At 45.5% G+C, this 16,463-nt stretch overlaps 2 protein-coding genes across 4 annotated transcripts; both read left to right on the forward strand.

Annotated features, from left to right (window-relative positions):
- Window positions 1-5,050: 5,050 nt before the first annotated feature.
- Window positions 5,051-7,553, forward strand: LOC123058087 (protein BUD31 homolog 2). Of its 3 annotated transcripts, none has more exons than XM_044480925.1 (4): window positions 5,051-5,269; window positions 5,991-6,120; window positions 6,225-6,412; window positions 7,159-7,553. In XM_044480925.1, exons 2-4 carry the CDS (start codon window positions 6,027-6,029, stop codon window positions 7,312-7,314), a joined length of 438 nt encoding a protein of 145 aa, XP_044336860.1. In that variant the 5' UTR covers window positions 5,051-5,269; window positions 5,991-6,026; the 3' UTR covers window positions 7,315-7,553. The 3 variants fall into 3 exon arrangements, with proteins under 3 accessions (XP_044336860.1, XP_044336848.1, XP_044336855.1); XM_044480913.1 differs by having other exon boundaries at window positions 5,097-5,269; window positions 6,026-6,120; XM_044480920.1 differs by having other exon boundaries at window positions 5,097-5,269; window positions 6,026-6,120; window positions 7,163-7,553.
- Window positions 7,554-10,324: 2,771 nt separating this feature from the next.
- LOC123058110 (uncharacterized) lies at window positions 10,325-15,190 on the forward strand. Its single transcript, XM_044480936.1, has 4 exons — window positions 10,325-10,572; window positions 10,665-11,101; window positions 11,217-11,490; window positions 13,721-15,190. Exons 1-4 carry the CDS (start codon window positions 10,459-10,461, stop codon window positions 14,810-14,812), a joined length of 1,917 nt encoding a protein of 638 aa, XP_044336871.1. The 5' UTR covers window positions 10,325-10,458; the 3' UTR covers window positions 14,813-15,190.
- Window positions 15,191-16,463: the final 1,273 nt, after the last annotated feature.

Genomic DNA, 16,463 nt, shown 5'->3' on the forward strand with positions numbered 1-16,463 from the left:
TCGTCTACCTAGAACCATATACACTTGAGAGAAATTACATCTCTAGATGATATCCTTTCTTTCACGTCCACCTTGTCTTTTTTATGTTATTTCTTTGGTGGCTCCGTGAAAGCTTTTGCCTTGAGTGCATATCGTATATCGTTGCATCTTGATGCACTCTTGTGTGGTGAAGATTATTTTCCTCATGCTTATCTCTACGAGGCTTTTTCCATCTTAATTGATATCCCTCGTCTTGATGAGGCTTTCATCTTCTATCTTCACCACGGGTTGTCACAAGCATAGGTTCTTTATATGCTTATTAGTTAGCTTGTGAACCCATTTGCTAGTTGTATGTGGGAATGATGGGCCTTACATGGTGTGCCTCATTCTTTCAATACTTTATTGATGCTTAATGCTACATTAGTCTTCTCAAGTGCATTGCCTTGACTCACACACATCATTTTGGTTGAGCCCATTCTTAAGATGACTCTTTTACTTGTTGCTCAACCATGTGTTTGTTGCAAGTACTAGGCTTTGTTTCCTATATGCTCACTTGCACTTGTTGTAAGTTTCTGTTGATTTTGGGGGAGCTATGATCCTATTTTGTGCACTTTGTATCCAAATACAAAAATTCTTATGTGTGCACATATCATGGGGAGCTACTCTAGTTTCCTTAGAACACTTCTTTGCTCTTATCATAATATCCTTTATTTGTGGCTCGTAGGATCATTGGCCTAGTTGGTTCAATTGGTATCTTTTGATAGCTTGCTTCAATAGATATATTTTGATTGCTTGTTTCTCTCTTTGTTATGTCTTTGTGGCATATCTTCCTTTTGTAATCTTTGGGCCTCAATATAGTTTGTCTTCCTCCAAGTATTTACCGTTGGATGTGTGTATTGCATTCCACTCTCTTGTTGAGAAATACACAATTTATGGAGGACCACAATCTATATTGGCCCTCTAAGCTTTTTGCCCATTTTGGCAATCGATGCCAATGGGGGAGAAGTTTCAGAGAGTTTTGTGGATAAGCTTTGGTTTATGTTTCCTTAGCTTTTGCATCTCATTCGCATGCATTATTTGTTGTTGCATTCCATGGTGATGCACAATTCCTTGTATAAACTCTCTTGAAAGTGATTGTCATCAATTACCAAAATGGGGGAGATTGAAAGAACATGCGGTGCCCCCATGTTTGGTTTTGGTAATTGATGACAATCTCTATGGACTAATGGTTGCCTTGAGTTATATTTGAAGGTTTTGTCCATAGGCTTTTCTTGGAGTACATGTGTTGGTTTCAAGAAGAGTTTGTGTTGACCAATGTGCTATTAAGGAATTATCCAAAGCTTGGTCATGTGAGCGTTGAGCTTATTGCAAGCATGTCTTGAAGAAGAAGATTGTGTGATCATTCATGTTTACCTTCAATACATCATCCAAATGAAGAGAGTTGGAAAGATTTAAGGTTGATCAAGACTAAGTCAAGAGTGAATCAAGTTGATCAACTCACAAAGCGTAGAAGATGTACCGAGAGGGATCAAGTGATCCCATGGTTTGGTAAGCATTATTCATTGTGCTTTCTGTACTAACCCATGGTCTATGTGAGAGTTCTACGTGGGGTTAGGTACGTGTTCATGGGCTTGCGTCAAGAGGAAGATATCACTCAACCCATGGAGAGGATGACATCAAGTGGTGATCGTCATCAAGATTGTCGTGTGCAAGTTCAAGTGGATCATCGCGAAGAGATCAAGTGCTTGAAGCTTGCCGTCCATTGTGGTGACAATGGACTTGTGAAGATGTGCCAAAGAGTGGCTCACCCATAGTGGACTATGGGGGAGCAATCATCTAGTCTTCATCGAGCCAACGCAATCAAGAAAGGTGGTCCAACTTGAGGGAGTCAAGATCGTCATCATCTAGCTCAAGTGGACCATGTGCAAGGAAAAGGTTTGCCCTTGATAGGTTTTCTATTTTACCGGTCTCATGGTGGTAGTTTGGAGATCGGGTTATAGGATCGTTTGCCGTACTATCAAGGGGGGGGGGGGGGGCTCTCAAGTTGGTAGCTTGATTGTATCGTTAATAGAGAGCTCAAACCATTGCATCCTTGCATCATCTTTCTTGGTTCTTGTTTGGTTCTCTTCGTGAGTCTTAGAGCTTATGGTCATCTTGATGACAAGCTTGAGTTCATCGAAAACGGAGTTCGCATGCATCTTCTATGATGTTTTCAGTGTTGGAAGTTTTACCGGTCTTTTCTGAGGAAGGGTTCTCACCATTTTCTTATGGGCCTTTTCTCATTTGTTTCTTATTGATATTTCTTTGAAGATTGTGTTAGCCCTTGTCGCTAGCTTTCCAACAAACTTGGTTTCATCGAATTCGGAGTCCGTTCGCAAAAGTTGTGGCAGTTTTGGTGTTCTGAAAAGGCTGCAGCGGTACTACCGCGAATTGGAGCGGATGTAATTTTTTTACTACTGCTCCAGAGCGGTACTACCACGGCTCCTACAGCGGCAGTACTGCTCCGGACCAAAAACTCGTCCCAAGTCTTGCGGTGGTAGGCCTGGATGTATTTTTTAGTACCGCTCGCAAGCAGTAGTACCGCTACCATTTGCGGTAGTACCGTGAGGTCGAGCGGTAGTACCGTGAGGACGAGCGGTAGTACCGCTCCGGCGGTTCTACTGGCCTTTTGCCTCCTCGCTGTTGTTTTTCAAAGGGGTACTACCGCCCTAGCGGTAGTACCGCTCCTTGGAGCGGTAGTACCGCTCTGTGCGGGCTGTGAGCATAACAGTTGGATTTTCTCCACCTATAAAAGGGGGTCTTCTTCCCCATTGAACCTTATCCTTTGAGCTCGTGTTCTTTCCCCATTGTTGACCTTCTTCGAGCTTGCTAACTCTCAATCCCTCCATGGATTCTTGCTAGTTTTTGAGGGAAAAGAAAGAGAAGATCTAGATCCACGTTTCCACCAATCACTTTCTTCTCTAGGTGAGGGGAACCCCTTGGATCTAGATCTTGGAGTTCTTGGTGTTTTCCTTTTCGTTCTTCCTCTCATTTTCCTCCCTAGCATTAGTTGCTTTGGTGAGATTTGAGATAGAAGGACTTGGGCACTCCGTGTGCCCTTGCCATTGCATTTGGTGCATCAGTTTGAGTTCTCCACGGTGATACGTGGAAGTGAAGTTTGAGAAGCTTATTACTCTTGGGTGCTTGGGCACCCTAGAGCTTGTTCCTCTTAGGTGCCTTGGCGCCCTAGACGGTTGGTGGTGTTCGGAGCTCAATCATTATGGTGTAAAGCTCCGGGCAAGCATCGGGGTCTCCAATTAGGTTGTGGAGATCGCCCCGAGCAATTTGACGGGTACCGGTGACCGCCCCCAAGGGTTGTCAAAGTGTACGGGTTCGATGACCGCCCCCAAGGGTTGCCATTTGTACGGGTTCGGTGATCGCCCTCAAGGGTCCCTTAATGGAATCACGGCATCTTGCATTGTGCGAGGGGGTGAGGAGATTACGGTGGCCCTAGTGGCTTCTTGGAGAGCATTGTGCCTCCACACCGCTCCAAACGGTGATTAGCATCCGCAAGGGTGTGAACTTCGGGATACATCGTCATCTCCGCGTGCCTCGGTTATCTCTTACCCGAGCTCTTTACTTATGCACTTTACCTTGTGATAGCCATATTGGTTCTTGTCATATATCTTGCTATCACTTAGTAGTTTATCTTGCTTAGCATAAGTTGTCGGTGCACATAGGTGAGCCTAATTGTTTTAGGTTTTGTGCTTGACAAATTAACCGCTAGGTTTATTTCGCATTTGTTCAAGCCTAAACCGTAATTATTTTAAAACGCCTATTCACACCCCCCCCTCTAGGCGACATCCACGATCTTTCAAGCGCATCTGGTCTGGCCAAGTGCCCCTCAAATGAAGATCATGGCCTGGAAGACTGTCTCGGATGCTCTAGCGACGAATTCTTGCAAGAAGTTTCGCCATATATCCACTCGGGATACCTGCCCTTTGTGTGGGCATGAAAAGGAAACAAGTTTCCATGCCCTGGTTGCATGTGGGCATGCACGTACTATCTGGGCAAAAATGAGCACTCTCTGGACTTTGCCGAATCAGGAGATGCTCGTGGATACAGGAAAGGACTGGTTACTGAATATCTTGGCAAACTGTACGGATTTGATGAGGGATTGTGTGATAATGCTGGTATGGAGGATTTGGTCTGTAAGATCAGATTTTACCCATGGGAAGGAGATCCCAAGTGTAACTCTCACGGCTGATTACCTACAAAGTTATTTACGCTACTTGAGGCTGGCCCAAACATACACTACTGATGAAATAATCAAGGTAAAATGCCTGCAATGGAGACTGAGGCGGTTGCTACACACCGGGAAGTTGTTAGTACTCCATGGCCCAAACATACACTACTGATCGAGCTGCGTTGTCAGTCGACGGAGCCTTTTCCCCAGCGGATGGGTGAGTGGCAGCAGAGATGGTATTAAGGAGACATGATGGGTCGGTAATTTTTGCCGCATATCGGTATTTGTTCAACTGTAGTGATGCATTGAAAGCCGAGCTACATGCAATAATGCAGGGTATGACATTAGCTATTCAACACTGTAACATGCCCATCATTGTCCAGTCAGATTCCTCCGTGGCCATTTCCTCGATGATTGGTGAAGGACTGTCAAGATCGGCGTATGGTCATCTGGTGAACGAGATTAAACATCTCATGGTAGATAGAGAGTTTATTTCCTTAAAAATTAAGCGTGAGCAAAATAGGGTAGCAGATCGTTTGGCATGCTATAGTCGTACGGAGTGTACTACTGCTGTATGGCTCGGGAGAGGACCACCATGTGTGGAGGATCTTTTGCCTCTGGATTGTAACCCTATGCTTACGGAATAAAACTCTTTTACCCCCGTAAGAAAAAAAAACTTCTAAAAATTACACTGTTTACGATCGATTTTATCCTTTTTACCATGAGCTCTCAAACTTAACAAAAATTTGCATCGAGTACATGCAAAAAGCATCTTGCACCACCATTTTTTTAGATTTTTTTTTAAATTTTACGGTTTATCTGAGCTCGGGCTGCGGATTTTGAGTTATCGGGTTTGGAGGCGTTTTCTTGGGCCAAAATAGGCATATTTGACGATGCCGACTCTGCGATGACTGACTGGGTTGGACTTGGGGCTGCCCTCCCCAACGGCCACGCTAGACCGCCCGCTCCTGCCAAGATCCAACACAACTTTCCGCCCCCTCGTCCGGTCGTCGGGCCGTCGCCGCCGAACACCGCCCCCCTCCACCGAAGCGCGGCAGCTCGAAGGTAGAGTATTCTTTTCTCCTCCCCCTCCCCCTCTCTACTCGACTGCCGTGGAGCGGGGATCCGTCCGGGCTTGAGATCGATTTCTCCCGTGGGCGACGAACCCTAACCCGCTCGAATTGTCATGGGTGACCTAATCCGAGAAATTTCCTCTAGGACGGATGCCCCAGTTCGTCCAGCTTGTTAAGGATTCGGTTTCTGCGTGTTGGATTACTACTTTACTACTAGTTCCAGTTTAGTTTCGAAGAACAAAATTCTCACTGCGTTGGGGACTTCCTGGCTGGGTACTTCAGTCGATGCCCCTTGTTAATTAAGCATGCCTCTGAATCCACTAGTGCAGCAATAGATATCCGAGATGCTGGATGAGTGGCCAAGTGTTGTTGTGCACATTAGAGAGTAGTAAGGAGCATGTTAATTTGTCGGAGAAATTATCCTACTAGGCTGATAGCTCCCTAGTGCAGGCTATTCTTGCTTCCTAGCGCTTGCGTTCGGAGATGAGATGGCCTAATAAGCATGGTTGCACACTGGCACTGTCATACATGGGTGGCTTGTATAATATGGGTATTCCAATATGTCTTGTGTTGTTCATCTCTTTGGAGGAACTTTCTACCACAGGGTTGCTCTGCTATTTCTTTGTTATGCATGGCAACTTGCAATTGAAAAGTGCAACCTAATTACCTTGCAAGCATTTTAAAGGACCACCTGCGCTCTATGTTTCTCACAGGTTCGTGTTCTAATAAGCTTATTCCCTTGAGGCAGCATGCCTAAGATAAAGACGAGCCGTGTGAAGTATCCTGAAGGATGGGAGCTTATTGAACCAACTCTCCGTGATTTGGAAGCCAAAATGAGAGAAGGTGTGCATATCTGTATAATTTTTAATGCTTGTTGAATCTTTTTCCAGATGTATATTGCTATTTCCTGCTACAGGACGGTAGTAATGTGATCTTTTTTGATGCAGCTGAGAATGATACACATGATGGGAAGAGGAAGTGTGAGGCTCTCTGGCCAATCTTCCGTATTTCTCACCAAAAGAGCCGTTATATATATGATCTCTACTATCGAAGGAAGGAGATAAAAAAGGAGCTGTATGAGTTTTGCTTGGACCAAGGTTATGCAGACAAAAATCTGATTGCTAAGTGGAAAAAGGTTGGTGGGCTTGATCATTTTAGGCATGCATTATTTTGAGCTTGTATTAAGTACTAACTGTGGTGGATGTTTTTCTCCAGTTTGTTGTCTTTTGGGACTTCTGATTATGCAATTATGTTCCAGTTTTGCTAGACTATAAACACCTGAACATCAGCCATCCTCATGAAATATATACTCCCTCCGATCCATATTACTTGTTGCAGCTTTAGTACAAAGTTGTACTAAAGCTGCGACAAGTAATAATGGATCGGAGGAGTAATTAAGATCAGTTCATTTCAGATGCACCTTCCTTGCACACTGACCGTATTTTGCTCACCTATTTTGCACACCATGGCCTTTATGCGAGTACTCCCTCTGTAAACTAATATAAGAGCATTTAGAATACTAAAGTAGTGATCTAAACGCTCTTACATTAGTTTACAGAGGAAGTATCATTTATTAACTTATGAATGCACACTCAGACAGACAAGTGCCCCTGCTCCTGACGTGTGCAATTGGACATATTGCCTGAATATCAAGTACCCCATGATGATTTTTTGTTACTATTGTGCTGTTGCAACTACTAGTATTTGCTACAGACTTACAGTATGTTGGATCATGTTCAGTTCTCTCTCTAGTTTTGTACAGTAATCACCAGAGTTTCCCTAGTTCCGAAGCTATGGTTACCTTGTAACAGCTACTTTGATTGCCTTAATTCAACATCCTCATGGCGCACTGCTAACTATTTTCTCTCTTGTCTCTTGCAGCCAGGTTATGAGCGTCTCTGCTGCCTCCGCTGCATACAGACACGAGACCACAACTTTGCAACCACCTGCGTCTGCAGGGTCCCCAAGCACCTCAGGGAAGAGACGGTGATAGAATGTGTCCACTGCGGATGCAAGGGGTGTGCCAGCGGCGATTGAAGTCGCCACTCGTTGTTAAGAATAATCTGAAACCGATTGCTCGAGATGCTCTGTTGGATCCCTGATGAATGAATGAAAACAAGTAACGTACAATCAGGTGATTCGTCCATATATTCACTGTAAACTCTCGAGCCGTGGTATGTATTTGCGTGAGAAGACTCGGTTTTCTGCCGTGGAAGTTGACAACTGTTTCGCTGAGAATGTTATGTTAACCCGATCTTCCATGATGGATCACAGTAGTATTGTTGTGCCTTGCTGTTACTACTACTCCCTCCATTCCGAATTACTTGTTTTAGATTTGTCAAGATACGGAGGTATCTAGCACTAAAATAAGTCTAGATACATCCGTATCTAGACAAATCCAAGACAAGTAATTCGGAACGGAGGAAGTAGTTTACTAATACCTCTGTAGTTTAATACTTAATACTCCCTCCGCCCTGAATTATTTGTCGTAGAATGGATGTATCTAGAACTAAAAATACGTCTAGATACATCCATTTCTACAAAAATTAATTCGGGACGTATGGAGTATATGTCAGGACGTTTTTCTGACAGTCATAGTGTCTAAAAATGTCTGATTATAAGTTACGGAGGGAGTACTACTGTGGAGGCACTTTCTTACTACTGGTGTGGTATCAGGTGCTTGTTTTGCTGTGCGTCGACATGCAAACCTTGAGGTGAGGAGCCCCTGGTCTACGGTGTCCCAGCAGCTGCAAAGAAAAACATTTCACGGTCTAGGGTGACGGTGGTGGCTACTGTCTCGAGCTTCCGTCTTGTGGATGACGAGCGAGTTGACCTTGACTACTGGGACTCTCGATCCACGGGAAACGCGTCTTGAAACGGATTCAGACTAGACTTCGTAGCAAAGGACCTCCTCTGCATTTCCTTCGATCGGCGAAATATCGGAACGGCTTTGCCAACGGCAACTGTGGGAGGAATTTGAGGTCCGTCGTGCTGTGCGGCACACTGTACTTGCCGGGCTTGTAATGCACGCGTACGCAGGTACGGTGCCATGCCATCAACGCTTCCGGCCATGTGAGCATGGCTGCCTGGATCAGAGGGGGTGGCATACGGGCTGAAGCACGAAACTTTGCGTAACTAACGAACGGGCGAAGTGGAAGCACCTGTCGGTAGGGCAGCAAACAAGTGAGTTTGAGCACGAGACGATGAAGGCAATATCTATATGAGGCATTTTTCATTTTTCATTTTTCATTTTTTCAGATAGACCTCAAGTCCTCAACAACATCAACATCATGCGGAAACACTATAAATACTGGTATTTCGATAAATACGGTGATGCGATGTACGCATTTCTTCAGAGTAGCTTGGTTTATTTTCTCATAACTGGAAGGCGATAGTTAATCGCACCATAAGGCAAAGGATTCACGACAGATATGTAATTGGGATACACAACATTAGTGGCCAAGGATCATACAAAGTTGTAGCGTAATGCACCCGTTGTAGGTGTCATTTTTCCGATCGAGCTATGTAAGACGATCATGCTCAAATCAATTCACATCGAGTCCGTCGAGCTACGCAACCAGATCATACTACTCGAGTACGGCTCTCGAAACTTAAGCTTTTGTTGCCGCCCTACCTGTCGACACACCCACACGCCGGTGGTGGTTTTATCATTACTGCCGCGTTGCCTTGTGGATTACGGCGACCACGTCTCACGCGCCCGGCGGGTACGGCGCCAGTGGCGTAAGGCCAACTCTACACGTTCGTTTACTCCGGATTCTGTCCGTTTTCGTAAACAATGGGGTTATGTCCAGGTCTGTTCTGAGATGCGGTGACCATGCGTCCAACGCGCGGACGCATCCTTTGGCCCCATTTTAATCGTCACGGCCAAAAATGTCCATATATTCATATTTCAATGTTCAAAACTAGTTTGCACGTTTAAATATTAATTGTCTGAAAATAGAAATAGTTTTACAACCCAATTGAAATGGTCTCTATGGCCTTGCAGAAGTTGTACATGTGGACTCACTCATACGCACATACTCATCCACCAGATTGTCTGAAATTCCATATGCAAGCATGCGGATGGCCGCGCTGCATTTCTAGTAACAGGAGAATTCAAACTTGCCAAGGGCATCCGTCTTGCACTCGAAGTATGGGTCATGAGCAAACCACTCTCTCTCGGATACGATTGAACAAATGCCTTGCCATACGAAAACGACGACGAAATTTATCTGGCTTGAAGAGCGGGGTGTTCGCAAAGTAATCGACATAAAGCAGGGCGTGACCTCTCTCTCCGTTGCAATTCAGGTTGGGAGCACGGCCAGGGACTGACCCCTGTACCGAGGAAGCTTCCACTCAATGTGGTCGTGAACGACCAATGCAACCACCACAAGATCTTCATCATCCGAGGACGAATCGTCCCACGAATAAATGAAATGGTGGAAGAAAAAATTATCTCCACTATCCATGCCTTTGTGGGCAAAGTGTCAAACACCTTGCGGTCGTGGCGGCAAAGAGGCCGCGATGATCACCTCGATGCAGCAGGGGTGGTTGGCGGCCGGCTACTGGCCGCTCTGGAGCACTCGACAGAAGCTACCCTGGTCCATATCCGTCGCCGGCGATCGTATCCCCTTTGGCACCGGCTACGACGGCGACGGCTAAATCTCCTCCAAGCGACGACCAAAACTCCTACGAAAGCGCGAGCGTGGTAACGGCCATATCGAGACGTAGTTTGGTATGGACGGATAGGGAGAGGGGGGTGAGCTGTGAGGAGGTGGCCGGAGAATAGTGGCAGCGCCGACAGCGGGGTAGGGCAGGGAAGAGCAGGTGGAGGCGTTGAAGGCGAATGGACTGCTAGTGTCCCGATAGACGGGCCACGGGAGAATAATGGCGTGCGTTTAGCCCGTCCACGCGATGTTTGTTTCAATTTAAACTTGGCGTAAGTTTAGGTCAGAAATAAATTAAAAAGGAAAACAGACGCACCGGACGGGGTCACGCGACGGAGTTGGCTAACGCGAAAGCGGACGGGCGGGGGACAAACAAAAGGAAAAAAGAGCGCGCACCGTCGCCACGTGACCCCCGTCGTGACTGACTTCCTTGCGGCGCTGGGGCGGTCGCTCCTCCCATAGCCAGAACACAGAAGGGCCATACGGAGCGGGCGGGCGAGCTCGTTGGTTCGCGATGGCGGCGGACGCGACCACGGCCATGACCATCGACTTCCTCCGCGCGCGCCTCCTCTCCGAGCGCTCCGTCTCCCGCGCCGCCAAGGACCGCGCCGACCAGCTCGCCAACCGGGTACGTGCCTGCGCGCTCACCATTCCCACCGCTCTCCCCCTCCCGCGCATTTTGCCTGCGCCATTGCCGACTGACTGCTGTCGCCGTTGCAGGTCGCGGAGCTGGAGGAGCAGCTCCGGGCGGTGACGGCCCAGCGCCGGGAGGCGGAGCGGGCCGCCGCGGAGGTGCTCGCCATCCTCGACTCCCAGGGCTTCGGCCGTTTCTCCGATGCCGCAGATTCCGGCTCCGACGACGACGGCGCCGGCGGCGCCCCCGAGGCCCCCGGCCACGGGGGCGGCGGCGGGGAGGCGGAGGACGCGCTGTCGGGCTCGGAGCTCGGAGGCCCGGCCGGGGCGCCTCGGCCCGGGGGCCTCTCCTGGAAGGGCCGCGCCGCCAGCCCTGGCGCGGACAGGCGCCACCCGCATCTCAAAGCCAGGCAGCGGCACGGCCATGGCCACAGGAGGAGCTACTTTTACTTGCTCGCCGCGGATTCCTCGCCCAAGTACCAGCCGGGCCAGTCCTGCCGGAAGATCCGGAGGAAGGAGCCGAGGTCCAGGCACACAACGACACAACCACATTTGCTGAAACTGTTCTGTGCTGATTCTTGGTCTGTAGCTGTGCATTGGCCTATCTAACTTGCTGTACTTACACTATCGCTGTAACAGGTTGCAGACTGAAGGTGGGGATGGCAAGGGCAATGCTGCCGAGGGTCTGGAGGAGGACCAGATAAAATCCGATTGCACCGATGAGCAACATGATTTGGATGATGAGGTGGGCCAAGACGGGCGAGGTTCCTGTGGTGGTAGTGAGTATGAGAAGGGTGGGGAGATGGAGAGAGTCCTCGAGAATCAGGCTGCGCTGATTGGGCAGTATGAGGCACAAGAAAATGCTCAGAGGGAGTGGGAGAAGAAATTCAATGGGAGCAGAGATTCAACTTCGGTACGTGCACATTTACTTTCATTCGAGTATCAACCAACGAATTACAGTACTAGATACAGTGGTTATTGTGCTAGTACTTCTTCCCTTAAAAATAAGAGGTAAATACACCGCAAGTCATAGAACTTGCACACGATGGTCAGTTTGGTGCATAAACTTGTAAAATACGTGTTTCTGGTCATCGAACTTGTCCCTCCGTTCATATACGGTGCTTTCTGCCGTATTCAGCCGTATCATGTCAATACATGACGTGCCAACGTGGCAGGGGTCCATTGTCAGCGGTGGGTAACCCGTGTGCACTATTTTTTTTTCTTCAGAAAGCACCCTTGCATTTTATTTATTTACGCAAAAAATCCTCAAATAAAATGAAAAATGATGAACGGACAGTGGGATTCAAACAGAACACCTGCTACGATCCGCCACGCTTCAATAACTAATTGACTTACATATTGTTCACACTCTTGGAGCACAATTAGCTTTATATAAGAAATATTGTACGGCTTTAAAAAAAGACAGTACAAGTTAAAATAGAAACCAAAACGAGAAAAAGGGAAGGCACCGGTTCAAACCTATGACCACATTTTTTTAGAAGAACCTATGAACGCGTAAGCTCGCCGCGTGTGGGAGCACTAACCATCCGGCCACAATGAGTTAAAAAAACATCAGCCACAATGACATTTAAATAGATAAACACAATTTATCTTATGTATTCTTCTTTCTTTTTTCTATTTACAATAAAATATAGTTCATAATGAATATACGTCAATTTCTTTCGGACAATCAACAGAACTCATTATAAATTCGAAAATCTAGATAAAAAATTATATGTAAAAAATAATGTACATAAATTTTTCGGAGAAATCAACTATTTTTTGTTTGAATTCAAATAATTTAAAATTTTAAAATATGGAAAAGTTAATATAGTGCACAACGAATATACACATTTTCTGGGGTCAAATTAGAAAAACTTTGTTTCAAATCGAATAATATGAAATTTGAAAATCTAGAGAAAAGGAATGTGGCTCAGAATGAATGTAAGTATTGTTTTCGGACAAATCATCTAATTTTTGTTTGAATTTGAATAAGCTATATAAAAAAAATACAGTTCATAATCAATGTACGCAAATTTCTTTCGAACAAATCACTGGCTATTTTGTTCGAATTCGAATAAATTTAAATTGGAAAATCTTGATAAAAGAAAATACAGGTCCGAATGAATTTACGTAATTTTTTCCCGGAAAAATCAAATAAATTTTTTCTTTAAATTCGAATTTTAAGTTAAAAATCTAGATAAAAGAAACTGTTGTGCAGAAGGAATGTATGTAATTTTCTTTCGAACAAATCAGTGGAAATTTTGTTTGAATCTGAATCATTTTAAATTGGAAAATCTAGAGAAAAGAAAATATATTCAGAATGTGTACTTTTATCCAAGAGGTGATATACCTTAGTAGTCCAAATGAAACAGCAAGCATGATCAGTTGTGGTGGTTAGGTCGTTAGCGCCATCACAACAGTTTGCAGTTTCGAACTTGCTCTGTCCCATTTTTTCCAGCCAAATGTTTTTACAGCGAATACTGACGGCTGGGACCCAGCGGACAACTATTGTTGGAGTGCTTTTGTACAAAGTAAAAAAAACAACGGTGTTTTTGTAGAAAAAACATCACGTGCACTAGGCACTGACAATGGGCCCTTGCTACAATGGCATTGCCACGTAGGCAGCAAATACATCCACGTACGGGAAATGTGACCGTATTTGCACACCCGCACAAGTTTAATGACTAGAAATACGTATTTTGCAAATTCGTGCACCAAACTGACCGTCGCGCGTAAGTTGTAAGACTTCTAATGTATTTACCTCTAAAAATAAATATGCACATTGAACCATGTTGAAAGATTAACATTGCATTTTGATGCATACGGAGATATGATCCGTCTTAAGAACCTGAGATGGATTTGGTGGTGTTGGTTGATCTAAGCAGTCAATGGACCTGATAGTCATCAAATTGCTTGTTGAAATAGTAGACTGCCGTGTTCCTCTTTAGTCAAACTTGCATATTGATCTGTTTCGGAATGATTTTTATTCTCCTAACATGAAGTACTTGTTGTCAATGTAAACCAAACAATTTTCTTTTACTTTATTTGCATAATAGTGAGCTTTGCAGTTGCTGGATATAGAACTTAAAAATACTAGGATTTTTGTTGTTTGACTTGTACTTCTGCATTTCAACTCCCAGGATGATGTTGACCGAGATAATAAGTTAAATCAGAATGTAAAAGCTTGGGGACAGAGGGGCAGAGCTGCTCAGATTATGAATAGAGAACTAGTTGGTGAAGAGGCACGATCAAGAGATAAAAGAGATCTCTCTGGAATCAACAGTCCATCGGAGTGTTTATTGAACGAATCGGCCTTTGGCTTGTCCACAAATGCTCCAAATGTAAGCACTATTGGGAAGTGTGAAGGACCTGATAATGATTTCGAGCGGGCTACTGCAGTAGTTGCTTCAGTTGATGATGAATTGCGTGCTAGGAAGGATGAGATAGTACATAAAAGTTATACTGAAATTATTGAAGGGAGTGTGAATAATCTTGGAAGACCAGCTTCTTCACCACAAAAAGGCTATCATAGCAGCCCAAATGCAGTACATAATAAAGGTCAAGGAGACGGGAATTCAGACAGTGGTTCCAGCTACCATGGCAACGCTCGCTCTTATGAGCACTATGTAACCACACCATCACTTGGAAGTCCTTTAAGTGATACCCCTAAAAGCAAAGTGTCTGAATGGAGCTCGTCATGCTTTCATAACCATACCGATAACCAGATTGACATGCAGCCACCCCCAAGTGATGACGTGGGAGGTGTTCTAGAGGCCCTTCAACGTGCCAAGATGTCCCTCAGGGAAAAACTGGGCAGGGCAAGTCCACCCAGGCAAGACATGTTGGCACTTCCAGCACCAGAGGATCACTACACAGATGATGATTTGCAAGTCAACGACACAGAACTTCCACTTTGCATGTCACAACGGCTTAGCCAGGAAATATTGGCACTGCCAGCATCAGAAGACTACCTTAGCAGGATCAGTTTAGCAGGTGATGATGCAAAGGTACCAGTTGGCCCTGCTGGCTTGTTCCGGTTGCCGACAGACTCGTTTCCCCAAAACGAGGCGTATTCTGCTGATGGCTATGCCTCAAGGTTCAGTTTGACATCAAGTCGGCAGGCCGTCTTTTCAAGAAACCCTGCTAGTCATATCATGTTAACTTCATCCCGCCCCCAGTATGGTTCTGGTTTCTCACCGAATCCGTATTACGATCTTCATAATTCAATGTAGTCAATGCCTACAACAGGGGATGCTTCTTTCATGCCAGAAATTCTAAGGTCTAGCGATGAATCAAAAAGGGGAATGTCTTCTGGTGATGCAGGCATGCTTTCCCAGTATGGTAGTGCTTATGATTAGTAGCTGGAGTGTACTCCCTCTACCACAATACTTGTTGTTGGAGGAACTTGTACTAGTTTTCCCCAACTACAAGTATTTCGGTACAAAGGGAGTAGTAGGTATTTCGGTTCTTCGTATGGTTTGATAATGATGTTGTGTCATGTATTACTATCCAAGAATAAATTTTGGTTGTAAGTAGTGTAGGCTTCTCTCTTATGCCCTCATGAGGCATTACAAATTGTTCCTGATAATGATGTGGGTCATGTTTTATTACTAATCCGACCGCTCTCATGTCTCCGTTGTCCATAGCCCTCGCTGCTTCGCAACACAAATCCATCATGTCAATCATTGCTTTTCCCTCACATTCTTGGGTTTTTGTTTCGTTTATCCTATAGATTACAAGACAAATTTGATCATATATTTTGCAGGCGCACATGTTTTAGCATGATACACATCTTGATTCTCTTAGAATTATTCACAATAGGCTAAAGTGCTAAACCCTGAACTCAAGCAACCACACTTGTATGTACCTTTGCCTTTTCCACAGAATAGATTATACGGCGAGAGAGCTGTTTTATGATAATAGCGATTATCATTGCTCACTTGCTTTCCTGGCAAACTTGATTTGCCCGTGTAGCAACTCGTTGCAATGTTAGGCATGTTTGGTGCCACCAGCACTGCGTGATGGTTGTCATTATGGTTTTCGCCTACTGCAAAGATTGGCAGATCTGTTAACTATATGCTGCCAAATAAATCATAAGTAATAATGGTGGAGAAACCACATTTTTATAAAATATTTAAATGCATTAAAATAACTAAAACAGTAGCTAAGACCATTAATTAAATGCCTTTTTGTATTTTATAAAATACTAAACTATATTATTTTGGGGTAAAACTTTTGTGGCAGTGGGTGGTGTTGTAACACTAATTTAGGAATTTGCCTTTTGATTTATAGAATAGTAAAAGAAAATAAACAAAAGAAAACAAAACAATTTTTTTAAAAGAAACCAACCCCCCTACTGGGCCAACTTGGCCCAGCTGGCCACAGCCAGCCCGGGCAGGCCGGCCTAGCCTGCCCCTGCGCCTCCCCCCACCTTCCTGTTCACAGGGGTGGGCGTGGAGGCCATCGGCCATGGCCACCAGCCACACGCCGGCCATCCACGGCGCCATCCCCGACTACTTAACCGCCGATGACCCCCTACCCCCGAACCCCAGTAGCTCCTTCCCTCGCCTCCCCCCTCGCGCCCCCATCTCGCCCGAGTGCTCGACACCGCTGCCCCAACCCCGTAGCTATCGCTCGTCCTCCCCGTTGCCTCGTCGTCCCTGGCCCCCTCCTCGACTCGGCTCCTACGAGCCTCGCCGACCCCTCGCCTGGTCAACACGGTGAGCCCCCCCCCCGCACAAGTAAAGAAATCTTGAATAACCCCCTTTTCAATAATACTGCCGCTACCTATGCGAAGTTTTTTGTATGAAAGATAGTTTTTTCTTCGCGAGGATTATTATTAGCAAAATCATCAAAGTTCCCCTCAAAATCTTCACTACCCTT

Source organism: Triticum aestivum, chromosome 1A (genome assembly GCF_018294505.1).
Source record: "Triticum aestivum cultivar Chinese Spring chromosome 1A, IWGSC CS RefSeq v2.1, whole genome shotgun sequence".
NCBI classification, from domain to species: domain Eukaryota; kingdom Viridiplantae; phylum Streptophyta; class Magnoliopsida; order Poales; family Poaceae; genus Triticum; species Triticum aestivum.